Source organism: Pelodiscus sinensis, chromosome 2 (assembly GCF_049634645.1).
Source record: "Pelodiscus sinensis isolate JC-2024 chromosome 2, ASM4963464v1, whole genome shotgun sequence".
Classification (NCBI taxonomy): Eukaryota; Metazoa; Chordata; order Testudines; family Trionychidae; genus Pelodiscus; species Pelodiscus sinensis.
In genome coordinates, this window is record NC_134712.1 from 177,137,235 (window position 1) to 177,149,905 (window position 12,671).

A 12,671-nucleotide genomic window follows, 5' to 3' on the forward strand; every position below is an offset into this window, starting at 1 on the left:
AGGAAGTGGGTCTGGCGCACGAAAGCTCATCATCTAATAAACCATCTTGTTAGTCTTTAAAGTGCTACATGGTCCTGTATTTTGTTTCAGCTACACCAGACTAACACGGCTAAATTTCTATCATGATTCTTTCTGTTTGCATGAAGAACGCTGTAAGACAGATGGGCCTTTCTGTTTGAATGTGAGTGAAACTGGACACTCATTCACCAGTTAAATGATGCAACATTCCCTTGCTTGCTTCCCAGTGGTGATGTACATGATCAGTGTTACCCTGCATCCATATGTTAAACAGCAAATGAGTACATAACTGAGATTTTTATTGTGAAAAAATCAAGAAGTACAAAATTAAGTATATTATTGTCCTCTAGCTCAATGCATAGCTAGGGTGCAGCATAGTGCAGATAGCAATGTAACATTTTACCCTTACTGCCGCAGCAGAGTTTTTCAAAACTTATCAGGAAGGAAGCCATCTCTGTTTGAATGGGAAGGTTTTATCTTGCCCTCTCTGCTGAGACTCTCAATATAGGTTCTGATTGTAACAGTGTCTTTTTATGTGAACAGCTCTCAGCTCAGAATTTGACTGAGACCAAATAATGTCAAATGGTACATTCTGATGATTATGGAGACAAGCTTTACTTGGACGATTGGACTAGAAACAAAAGGCACAATATTCTGCACCAGTCATTACCTGATGTAGCGTTGTCTAAACAATACTAACGTGTGTAGAAAGAGATGTTATTAACAGTAATAGCAGAAGATGGCATTTTTCTAAAGACCCACATGCTGTTTTTTCTTTTTATGATTCAAAATTCTGTTTTTATTCTTTAGAAATATTGATAATTTCAGATTAAAGGGATTTTAAAAGATATTGTGCATTATACTTTGTGTTCCTTGAGGCATATGCATTAACTGCATCATCTAAAGTTTTGAATATTACTATATTAATTTCCTAAGGGCACAAGATCAGAATGAGGATTTAAAGTGGGTATGAACATTGGGAACTCTGGTTACAGTTGGTACGCACACAAGTATTCACATTTTATCCTTCTCAAACCACATGCATGTTAACTGATGTTGTATAGGACTACATTAATGTGAACTAGATACTTCTGACAGCATGAGTGGAATTTGCATGGAGTACAATGCATTAGAGCACATATCTTTCTGAACTGTTGTTCTTTGGCACCATGTAAAGAAGCCCTTATTCCTCCTATGGAATTACAAACCATCCTCTTCTTAAACTTGATTGGGCTGTATTATATGGCTAGTGATTATTTTTCCCTATTCAGTTTTGCTGTGGATGGGGGAAAGTAAGCTGTAGGTTAAATCTAGCATGCCAGTTTTTTTATACCTGCTCATGTTTTGCAATATTTCTGAAACATGTCGAGTTATTCTGAGCATTTAATCCCCTATTTACTTTTGACAGTAATGTGATGGGTTTAAATCACAGAAGGCCCCTTAGAGTTGTCCCTTAGTGTGCTGATCATGCCACGGATGCCTGCGTTCATGCTCTCTTCTGCTCCCCGCCATCTTGTCCTGCTGGGTCAGAGCCTCTGGTCTCCCGCCAGCCAGGGCCCGAGTGGAGGATTACTGTTCCCCCTGCAGAGCAGCTTAGACACTGAACCAGTTCAGTTCTGAGAGGGCTCAGCATTCAGAAAAACAATTCCCAATTGGGACCAAAACCTCAAACAAATCAATCTTACCCTATCTAAAAGTTTTGCACAGAAAAAGCTCATAAAGTCATGTCAGCCCTCTTTTATCAATGAAAAAGAGAGATGCCAGTGGTTGCTCCCTGCCAGGCAACAATAATTCTCCTTCGAGTGGTCCCCGGGGGTGCTCCACTCTGGGTGCTGGTGGGTCCTTGTGCCAGCAACCAGAGACTTTTCTAGCAGTTTCCATTGCACCGCACACGTGCTGCAACACCCCCTTGTGTCATTGGAATTCGTTAGGTGTGCACGTGGTGCGGCTCCTCGGTTCCTTCTACCATCCTCGGTAGCAGACAAAGCCTTTCTTTTCTCTTCGACATCTGTGAAAAATAATAGATAAATACCCAGTTAATCCCTACAGGTACCTCATCATCCAAGTTCTTTCAACCCCATTCTCTACCCCAGTCAAAAGTTTTGGGGAAAAAGGGGTTTTGTTGTAGCTTGCCACTTTTCCCTGGTGCCTTGTGCCCGGTTCTCCCGGCTTTAAGAGGTGCAAGACATGCTGTGATGCTATGCCCGTTTCTGATGGGCACTCCAAGTGTATAAAGTGTCTGAGGGAGTCACATCAGACACACAAGTGGCCCCACTGTTCTAAACTCACGGGAAGAGCGCACCGTGGTCGCACTAATAGGCTGAAGACACTCCTCTACGAGAAGTCCCTTCGACCATCCTCAGAGGACTCTGCCGTGGCTCCAAAACCGGCCTCCCAGAGTAAGGGTATGGATAAGCCTTGTTCCTCTACCCACTCTGGCCTCGTGGCATAGAAATCAGGCCTTTCCCCAGCCTGTTCGCTACTCTCGGCACTGACTGCTGCGTGGGTCAGCACTGAGGATAGGCCTGGCATGTCAGGTACGTCACTGTCCAAGACGTCGGCACCTCACAAGAGAGCCCACTTGGAGCTGAAACAGAGACCATCGGCACCACCCACGACTATGGCACCAGATACACCTACGGCACCAGCCGCACCGGCGGGCCAACATAAGGACTGCTCGGCACCAAAGCACCATACCAAAACGGCACCGGTATCCGTGCCGAAAAGCTCCGCACCGACATGCCTCCGCCGGATCCCTTGGCACCTGGTGCCATCTCCAGCACCAACTAAGCCACACACCTGAGCACCGATGAAAGGATGAGAGCGTTACTGATCCCCAGTGCAAAGTCACACGCCAATGGCACCAATTTCACTGGGTTCTTCGTATAGTTGCTGCGGTCCCGCAGGTTATGTAATGTTTCTCGGTCTCCCAGCGAGGTGGGCATGGAATCAAGGAGTAGGTTTTCTTCCCAACACTCCAGTCCGGCCCACAGACCTCCCTTTTGGCAACCTAGTTCAGTACAATATGCATACCTTCCTCCTCTACCACCATGGTATGCACTATGGTATGCCTACCCACCACCACCATACACCTCCAGTGGCAGCCATGGGAGCCACGTCCCAAGAAGAGCCACCATCGTGCCCCTTGTACCATCTCTAGATTACCACCGGCCTCGCCTCCCTTCATTATTTGACTGAGCCAAATTCTCCAGGTCACTTTGAAATACAGGACTCTCTCTCTCAGAAGGGGAGGATAGATTCCCCCTTACACAATTCCTCATCATCTCCCGATGAGGCAGTCACAGCCGAACCTCCAGCGACAACACAAGAAAATGCCAAGACCTTTTGAAGAGAGAGTAGCCTTGGCACAGGAGTGAGACCTTCAAGAGGTACAAGTAAAGCAATATCGACTCTTATGCACACTATAACTTCCCACTACTTCCAGAATAGCACTCCCCATGGACGAGGCTATTATGGACCCTGCGGATAACATCTGGCAAACTCCTGCGTCCATTACCCCGACAAATAAAAGGGCTGACCACAAATACTTTATCGCCCCTAAAGACATGGACTTGCTTTTCACCCATCCCTCTCCAAACTTATTAGTCGTGGACTCAGTTCGACATAAGAGAAGACAGCCTAACCTCAGGACCACTCCACAGGGCAGAGACTACAAAAAAGTCGACATCATGGGCCACAAGGTCTACTCTTCTGCCACCTTGCTCCTTAAAGCAGCGAATTATACGGTGATGCTAGCGGACTATGACCATGCCAACTACTCCAGACTGCAAGATCTGGTTCAACACCTTCCAGAACACAAGAGATCAACTTTACTTAATATCATGCAGGAGGTTCACACCATCTCCCATACTGCCCTGCAGTCCGCAATGGACGTACCAGACACCGTGGCCTGTATTATAGCATCCACAATTGTACTATGAAGGATCTTGTGGCTTCAGGCATTAGGAGTCCCGAGAGACTTACAGCAGAAAGTCGAAGACTTACCCTTTGACAAGACCAACCTCTTTGAAGCCAAGATGGACGAAGTGTTACATTCTATGAAGGACTCCCATACCACCCTCAGGACCCTGGGAATGTACACTTCCTCCTTTAAAATAACGAGATACTCGACTTACCAGAGCCCCAGAGAGCCCTTCAGACAACAGACCAGATATGACTCCCGTCAGAAACAAAGACCCAATGTCGTAGACCCCAAGGCCAACCCAAAAAACACTCCTCCGCAACCTGTCCGCCTGCAGCCAAACAACAGATTTGAAAAATATGTCAAGAGCCAGAAAGCCACTCCACCACCACTTGCGCCCAGTCTTACTCAATTCAACCACCCTCTCCGGGACTTTTTCCATTGATGGATCCAAATCACATCAGACAAATGGGTCCTGGAACTGATCCAATACGGTTATGCCATCCCTTTCACTTCCTTGCCTCCTACCCACCCTCCTACCCCGTCCCTCTTTAGGGACCCATCTCACGAAACCCTTCTCCAACAAGAGGTTTCGCACCTTCTACAATTGGGTGCCATAGAACAAGCGTCACCAGAATTCCAAGGTTGAGGCTTCTATTCAACTTACTTCCTAACCCAGAAAAAAATTGGAGGATGGCGACCCATATTGGATTTGAGGAGACTCAACAAGTACATTGCCTATGACCGCTTCAAACTGGTGACTTTAGCAACAATCATCCCCGCATTGGATCAAGGGGACTGGCTTTCAGCTCTTGACCTCCAGGATGCCTACTTGCACATCACGGTCCATCCTGCTCACAGACGTTCTTTACGGTTTACGGTGGGCACCCAACATTACCGGTACCGAGTGCTCCCCTTTGGCCTTTCAACTTCCCCCAGGGTCTTTTCCAAAACTCTGGCAGTCATAATGGCCTCACTTTGGCGTGAAGGGGTCATGATATTCCCATATTTGGATGTCTGCCTCATAAAAGGGTCGTCCCTGCAGGAAACCAAAGCCATGACAAATACCACTATGCACCTTCTGGTCAACCTGGGCTTCCATATAAACCACACAAAATCTATGCTACTTCCAACCCCAAAATTGGAGTTTATAGGGGCCCTCATTGACACGAATCTGTGTTTGGGTTGAATCCAACACCATTCGCAACCTTATCATGAGTGCGCAATCAGTTTCCACCATGACGGTACGTGAACACCTCAAAATCCTTAGACATATGGCCTCTACAACATATGTCGTCAAGTTGGCTAGACTCCACATGAGGGGCCTGCAGTCATGGTTGGCCACAACCTACAAGCCTTCCAGGGACCAACTCTCCAAAATAGTGTCTATTCCACCACGCATCCTCAATTCCCTTCATTGGTGGACAATTCCTCAAAACATGCTAGATGGTGTACCATTTCAGTGTCCTCCCCCCAACCTCACAATTATAACAGATGCCTCACTTATGGGTTGGGGAGCCCATTTAGGGTAACACTACAGCCCAAGGGAAATGGTCCTTCATGGAACAAACTTTTCATATCAACCTCCTTGAACTACGAGCAGTCAGATATGCACGCCAACACTTCGAACCGTACATAGCTCACAAGTCCATTACCATCATGACAGACAACACCACCTGCATATACTACATCAACCGGAAGGAGGGTGCGCCGTCTCCATCCCTTTGCATGGAAGCCACTAAATTATGGAACTGGTGCTTGGCACATCAGGTCACCCCAATAGCTTCTTACCTTCCTGGGGTACTCAGCATCACAGCGGATGCCCTAAGCCACACATTCCACTATCAGCATGAATGGGAGATAGACAGACACGCTCTCGCTCCACTAATCTATCAGTGGGGCCAACCAGACATAGACCTCTTTGCCACAAAAAACAACAAGAAGTGTCACCTCTACTGCTCCAGAGCAGCCTTAGGGAAACACTCCCTCAGAGACACCTTTTCCATCAGGTGGGACGCTCCTCTCCTCTACACCTTCCCTCCCTTTCCCCTCCTACATAAAGTCCTCAACAAGATCAGGACAGATCAAGCTCGGTTCATGTAAGTGGCACCAGCATCGCCCAGACAGAAGTAGTATCCTTACCTTCACAAGATGGCGATGATGGACCCGTATCCTTTCCCACTCCATCACGACCTCCTGTCACAGAATTACAAGAGGACTCTCCATCCAGAACTCCACAAACTTCATCTCCATGCCTGGCTCCTTTATGGCTCCAGGATGCCAAAAATACCTGTTCAGAGCTGGTGAGAAAGATACTGATCAACAGTAGAAGACAGTCCACCAGGAGAACATACCTATATTAATTAAATAGATTTTCTCACTGGTTTAATTGTTCGCACATAACACATCTGGTTCCACCCCCCTCCCTACTTTTTTGGACTACTTATTATCCCCGAAACACTCAGTCCTCGCTCTTAGCACCATCAAGGTCCATGCTGCTACCATAGCAGCTTTTCATCATCCCACAGATTGGGTTTCCATCCTTGCTAATCTGATAACAAAACTGTTCTTTAAGGGTCTGCAAAACATTTTCCCACCTGTCCACCCTCCGGTCCCTGTCTGGGATCTGAGCCATGTTCTAAAAAGCCTGACAAAGCCACTGTTTGAGTCTCTAGCCACCTGCTCTTGGTCTCATTTTTCCATGAAGATGTCCTTCCTGGTCGCGATAACCTCCAGTAGGAGGGTGAGAGAACTCACCGCCTTAATGGCTGAACCCCTATACACGGTGTTCACGAAGGACAGAGTGATACTCCGACCCCACCCGAAGTTCCTCCACAAAGTCCCTTCCACGTCAACGAACCCATACACTTGCCTTCCTTTTTTCCTACGCCGCATGCTGATCCAGTTCAAGTCGCATGGCACACTTTCGACATCTGTAGAGCACTGGCAATTTATGTGGACCGAACCAGACCCTGGCGAGTCTCCCCTAGGTTGTTTTTGTCCTACACTGAATGATCCAAAGGACAAGCAGTTTCATCTCAGAGGTTTTCGAAATGGATTACCTTCTGTATTCGAACATGTTGTTATACATTATATGACAAAGCCTTACCTGAAACCATCATAGCTCATTCCTCTAGAGTGATGTCTTCCACAACTGCCTTCATTAGCAATGTTCCTCTCCAAGATATCTGCAATGACGCCTCCTGGTCATCTGACCACACATTCACTCAACGTTACGCTCTCTCCTCTTTGATTGCATCTTTCATGGTGGTGGGATACACAGTACTATCTACAGTGACTACCACATGGCTACAAACCCACCTCCATGAGCTCACAATTGCTCTGTAGTCACCCAGAGTGGAGCACCCACGGGGACCACTCGAAGGAGAAGAGAGTTGTTCACCTTGTGCAGTAATGGTGGTTCTTCAAGATGTGACCCTATGGTTGCTCCACTACCCTCCCTCTTTCCCCTGCTTTGGAGCCTTATGCTCTAATGGGTAGAGAAGGAATGGAGGAGCTATGTTGTGCTGCGTGCGCTTGCCTGTCTGCCTGCTGCCTAACAGATTCCAACAACACAAGGGGGTGCTGCAGCGCATGCGCGGCATGGTGGAAACTGCTAGAAAAGTCTCCGGTTGCTGGCGCGAGGATGCACCAGCGCCAAGAGTAGAGCACCCATGGGGACACATCTCAAAGAACCTCCGATACTGCACAAGGTGAATAACTCTTTCTTTATATTGGGTTTGATAGTAAACAAAATTGTTTTAAGTATAAAAAACAGAATTGAAGTGGTTGCCAGTGAAAACAGTCAGATCAAAGTAAATTACTAAATTTAAAGGAACAAGAACATATAGCTAGTTCTAATCCAATAAGATTACTTACTTAAATTGATGTTACTTAATATGCAATTTCTTACTTAAACAGTTCTAAACATTTCTTTCTCAAGATAAGCAGCCTCCTAGTTTCACCTGATCCTTCCCCCTGTTCAGTCTTAGATGTTCAGAAAGTCCAAATGACCTTCTGTTTACCTGACAATTTTATGCTACTTTTTTAAGAGAGCAGCAGTCCATTTACCACTAATGGTGGCATAATATTCTTGGTATAGTCTTATTCTAAACACTATAATAATAGAAGAGATATGTAAGGATTCTGGAATATTGATATTTCTCTCTAGATAAATAGTAGATTCCCAAGTGCTTCATAGTGGCTTTTGGATAAGTTACACTTGTAACTTTTGCATACTTTTGTAGCCAGACAGGCCACCCCTCTGTCACTTCCATCTTGTTTGCCCCTCTGAGGTGCCTGCATACAGGGCAGAGAAGGATCAATAAAATCAGCATAGTCTTTGAAGTCTCGACACAAGGCTTGGATATGCTGGCTCATCTGACCCTGAGTAAGCTGAAAACATAGATATGAGAAAGAACAATCAAGGCAATAAGCTGACCTCGAGGCTGTGAGAACTGCCCTGGCTGGCACCTACATTGATACGATCACACACAGTCATCCCTGGGAGAGGAATCTCCCACTGAGAAAAGAATGCCCAGTGCTCCCAATTTAGTTATCTCTCTTACAAGTGTACATTAAGTTCACAACTCCCTTGTAAGAACTGGCATCACAAAGATGGACCAGCACCATTTGGCATCACCGATAAAGAGAAATACGTGACCCCAGGGGTATAAAGATGGGTCCAGCAGCATACTCACTTTGAGTGCCAGTCCAACCTTTTCCTGCTGGTCGGGTTAAGTGAATTGCCTCCCGAGGTCCACGGGGACGCCCACCTTGTATTTCATCTTTCCGAGGAATTGAGGGACCGATCCTGGCCTGACACACTGGGGTCGAGCGACGCAGAAGGGGGTAAAAATTGTACCCGTATGTGTCCTTTTGTTTTAGTGCATGCATAAAATAGAGCTCTTTAAAGATTAAGCTGTCACTTGGTACCATTATTTTCTATCTTCCTTTTTCCTGTGTAACCATTTAAAATCTGTATTTGCTAGCAGTTTAAAAAATAGAGCAATAGCCATTATAACCATATGATTTATAAGCTTCTTTAATAAACCTGTAACTGTTTAAGTTTTAACCTGACTCCTTCAGTTGCTTTAACAGAACCAAGCACAATTTAAAAGAACTTCAGCTGGTCATAAGGGACAGATATAGGAAGAGCTGGGGCATTTGGATCATGTCGCTTCCAGAGGACAGATCCGTAGGGGCATCTCTCAGCCTTCCCTAGGCTGCTTGCTGCGAAGGGATCCTGTATCTTAGCAGTCAAAATCTGAGATGTAATAAGCTCTTCCTATAAACTCTGGGGCGTCTGTCGGCCTGTTGACTTCCCGCTGCGAAGGGATTCCGATCCTAGCGGTTAAAGACACAGACATTAAACTCCTCGGGGTGCCCGTCAGCCTCCCTAGGCTGCCCTCTGCGACAGGACCTTGTGTCCCAGCAGCTGAAGACTCGGGTGTAACACACACACACACACACACACTCTGTCTCTGTCTCTCTCTGCCCTGACCATCGGCTGACAACTTTTCAAAAGCAAATTGAAAAAGTAATCAAACTTAATTTTAGATTTGTTAGACTCTAAGGTGCCACAGGACTACTTGTTTTTTAAGTTACTAACACGGCTACCCTTCTGAGAAGTTTAAATACAATAACTTACTTTTTTTAATTTTTGATATTTTAGAAATAATTAACAAATTAATCAAAACAGTTGCTGAGATTGTAGTCCTGGTTGTAATTTAAATTGCATTAAGCCAATGACAAATAAAAATTGTACGATGAATACTAATAGGAATGTTAGATCGTGGTTCAACAATATAATAAAAAAAACTTTTTTGCCAGAAAATCCAAAATGTCAAATTCAAATGTTGTTCCAGAATTTTTCTAGATTTATTCAGTTGACATACATATAATATTCATCTTTTAAAAATCTATTTGATGTATTTTTCATAGCTGAGATGTTATGAATATTTTAGAATTAAAGGGTTAATATAATTTTTGCTGTTAGCTTCACTGCTGATCCTTCTACTTCATTGCAGGAAGAAAAACAGGCGCACCCCAGAGAATGCTGGGTTGTTCCCTTAGCTGCTTACAATGTGCTAATGAGGTGCCTTCGGGAAGGGGTAAGGATTTTTTATTGTCCTCAGTTGAATTTCTCCACTGTAATAACCCTTCAGGCATTGTGAGAGAATTGTAGCCTAAAGCACTGCAGTACATTGTCAATGAAGTATTGTTCCTGAATTTAAATAGTCATGATATGACCATGAACTACACAGTAGTAGTTGATTGCAAAAATCTGTATACTCAATATTTATGCATTGTTAGTTGATTTCAATTATAAGATAGTAAATAAAGAATGACTGTGATGTAAATGTGTAATTTATTTGTTACGGATTTCTTTTGAGGAGTGTATATATACACACAGATCTTATTTTCTGCCAGTCTGATGGAAAAAATTGATATACAAAGCTCTAAACACTCCATCATCTTGCCCGGCCATCAGTGTGTGTTGGAGCCTGAAAGTAGTGAACTTAAGATACAAATAATACATAGCAAAAAAGGTCTTGTACTTAATTCCTGTTGTGAAAACTTTGTTAAAAAAGGATAGAAAACAACCACATTCTAGATTCCCCACTCAAAATGAAAAATAATTGAACATGGCCACATATAAAGCTGTCGTTTATGTTTATTTAAGGCCAATTGCCCGGGGCAAAGCTAGAAGCCAAAAAAATTCTTTACTGGGGAAAAAGGCAAAATTAAACACTTCTTTTTAGATCTTTATTGCTTACAGATTATACTTAACAGAAGAAATCTCAAGCGGCATAGAAAATTTCCAAATTAAGTAACCAAGAGCACATATCTGATTTGTTTCTGGACTCTTTCCAGCCAATAAAAGATACATAATAAGATGTCATTCCAAGACATGGTTGTTATAACCCTTGTAAATGTCAGTTTGGCAAACGGAGACTTCTTGCTATCTCTGGATATCCATGGCATAGAAACAAAACAGAGGCATTGAAAGGAACATTTACCCCAGGGGAATTCTGTGCCACTCCATAATGCAGAATTTTGTAGAAATTAACATTGTGCACACAGAATTTTCTTTCCCTTACAGAAATGGGCTATGGTGCTGCTAACCACCACTAGGGGCTATTGGACACAGCAAAGCCTAGCCTACACATAGAATATAGTGCTGTGGGGAGAGCGGGTGGGGGTGGGACATGGAGCTAGAGGATTTATGGTAGCTTGAAGGTCCCAAAATGCCCTGAGGGAAAGAGAGGTTTGCATGCAGGAAACTCTGCATAAACCTGAGACCAAAATAATCAGGTTTCTCCCTCAGGATCCCTGGGCTCTGGCAAGAGAGGCAGAGCAGGTGTCTGGACTGGGGGATGGGCACAGCTGGGCACTGGGGTGGTAGACTGTGGCAGAGCAATAGGAACTTGATTGTCATAGGGTTTCTTTAATTCTTTATTCTTGAGGAGAATTTTTGTATGCCTGTACCGTTACGGCCTTAGTTGCTAATGGGTATTTTGAAAAAAATTATTAAAATAATTGAAACTGGCATGATTATGTAGTGTTATTTTGACAGCATGAAACAGACCTCTTGTTGCAGTGCAGTCCTGTTCCATGCTAAGCTCAGTGGACTTAAAATTAAAGCTCATTACCTGAGCAAGGCCTTTTTTATTAAAATAAAGTGCGAGGGGAAAAGAAAAGGTAAACTAGAATACCATTATGATTCTTATCTTTGGACTTCTGAAGAACCTAGCATATTGGTCAAAGGGGACAGATGCAATTATGTTTTTGGTACTCCTTACTACTTTTTTAGTTGTCAGTTTCCCAATGTACAGGAAAATTCTTGGTTTTTTTTTCTGAAGATAAAAGTTTTTTAAAAAAATAAATTATTCTCTGCGTTGTAAGATTATTTTTCAGTGAAGAATTTCTAATTACAGTTAACAGCCAAATGAAGATTTGATTTATGTAGTCCTGAATGCTCAAGGACAAAAGTTTCTTTTCTGTGTACTTCTTCTAATTTTCTATCTTTTCTCTTTTTGTTTAAATTGAAGATAATCTGGCAACTGATTAGAAATGCAGGAGTAAGTTCTCATTGCCTGAATCAGTTTCCAATCTGTTTCTGTAATGACACTTGATTAGTATTCGAAGATTTTATGATTTTTAAAAAGACATCTTTTAAAAAGTAGAAGTCAAATCCTAGTGAGGATATTAGAAAGGAGCCTAAACTGTCAAATTAAGTGTAAAAACATAAAATCCAAAAAGGAGTTTCAAGAGCAGCTAGCCAAAAACTCAAAGTAATAGCAAAATGTTAAAGTTCACCAGAAGCAGGAAGCCTGCTAAACAACCACTGAGGCCCTTGTATGATGGAAATGCTAAAGGAGTACTCAAAAATGATAGTCATTGCAGAGAAGCTAAATGTATTCTTTACTTTGGACTTCATGGGTGAGGATGTTGGGGAGATTCCCAAACCTGAGCCATTTTGTTTTAGGTGAGAAATCTGAGGAATTGTCCCAGATTGAGGTGTCATTAGAAGAGGTTTTGGAACAAATTGATAAACTTAACAGTAACTAGTCACCGGGACCAGATGGCATTCACCCAAGAGTTCTGAAAGAACTCAAATGTAAAATTGCGGAACTATTAACTCTGGTTTGTAACCTATCCTGTAAATTAGCTTTTGTACCCAATTACTGGAAGATAGCTAACATGAGGCCAATATTTAAAAAGTGCT

At 43.5% G+C, this 12,671-nt stretch overlaps 1 protein-coding gene across 11 annotated transcripts in view; it reads left to right on the forward strand.

Moving 5' to 3' along the window:
* Positions 1-12,671, forward strand: part of ULK4 (unc-51 like kinase 4) — a 421,715-nt gene that overhangs the window by 79,034 nt on the left and 330,010 nt on the right. For 10 of the 11 annotated variants that reach the window (XR_012901902.1, XM_025189022.2, XM_006131810.4 and 7 more), the window contains exon 19: positions 9,970-10,053. The exons of the other annotated variant lie outside the window; for it this stretch is intronic. Coding sequence is in view for 9 of the 10 variants with exons in the window: in XM_025189022.2 (XP_025044807.2) it covers positions 9,970-10,053 (84 nt within the window). In the remaining variant the exon portion in view is untranslated. The remainder of the gene's footprint in view (positions 1-9,969; positions 10,054-12,671) is intronic. 11 annotated transcript variants of the gene reach the window in all.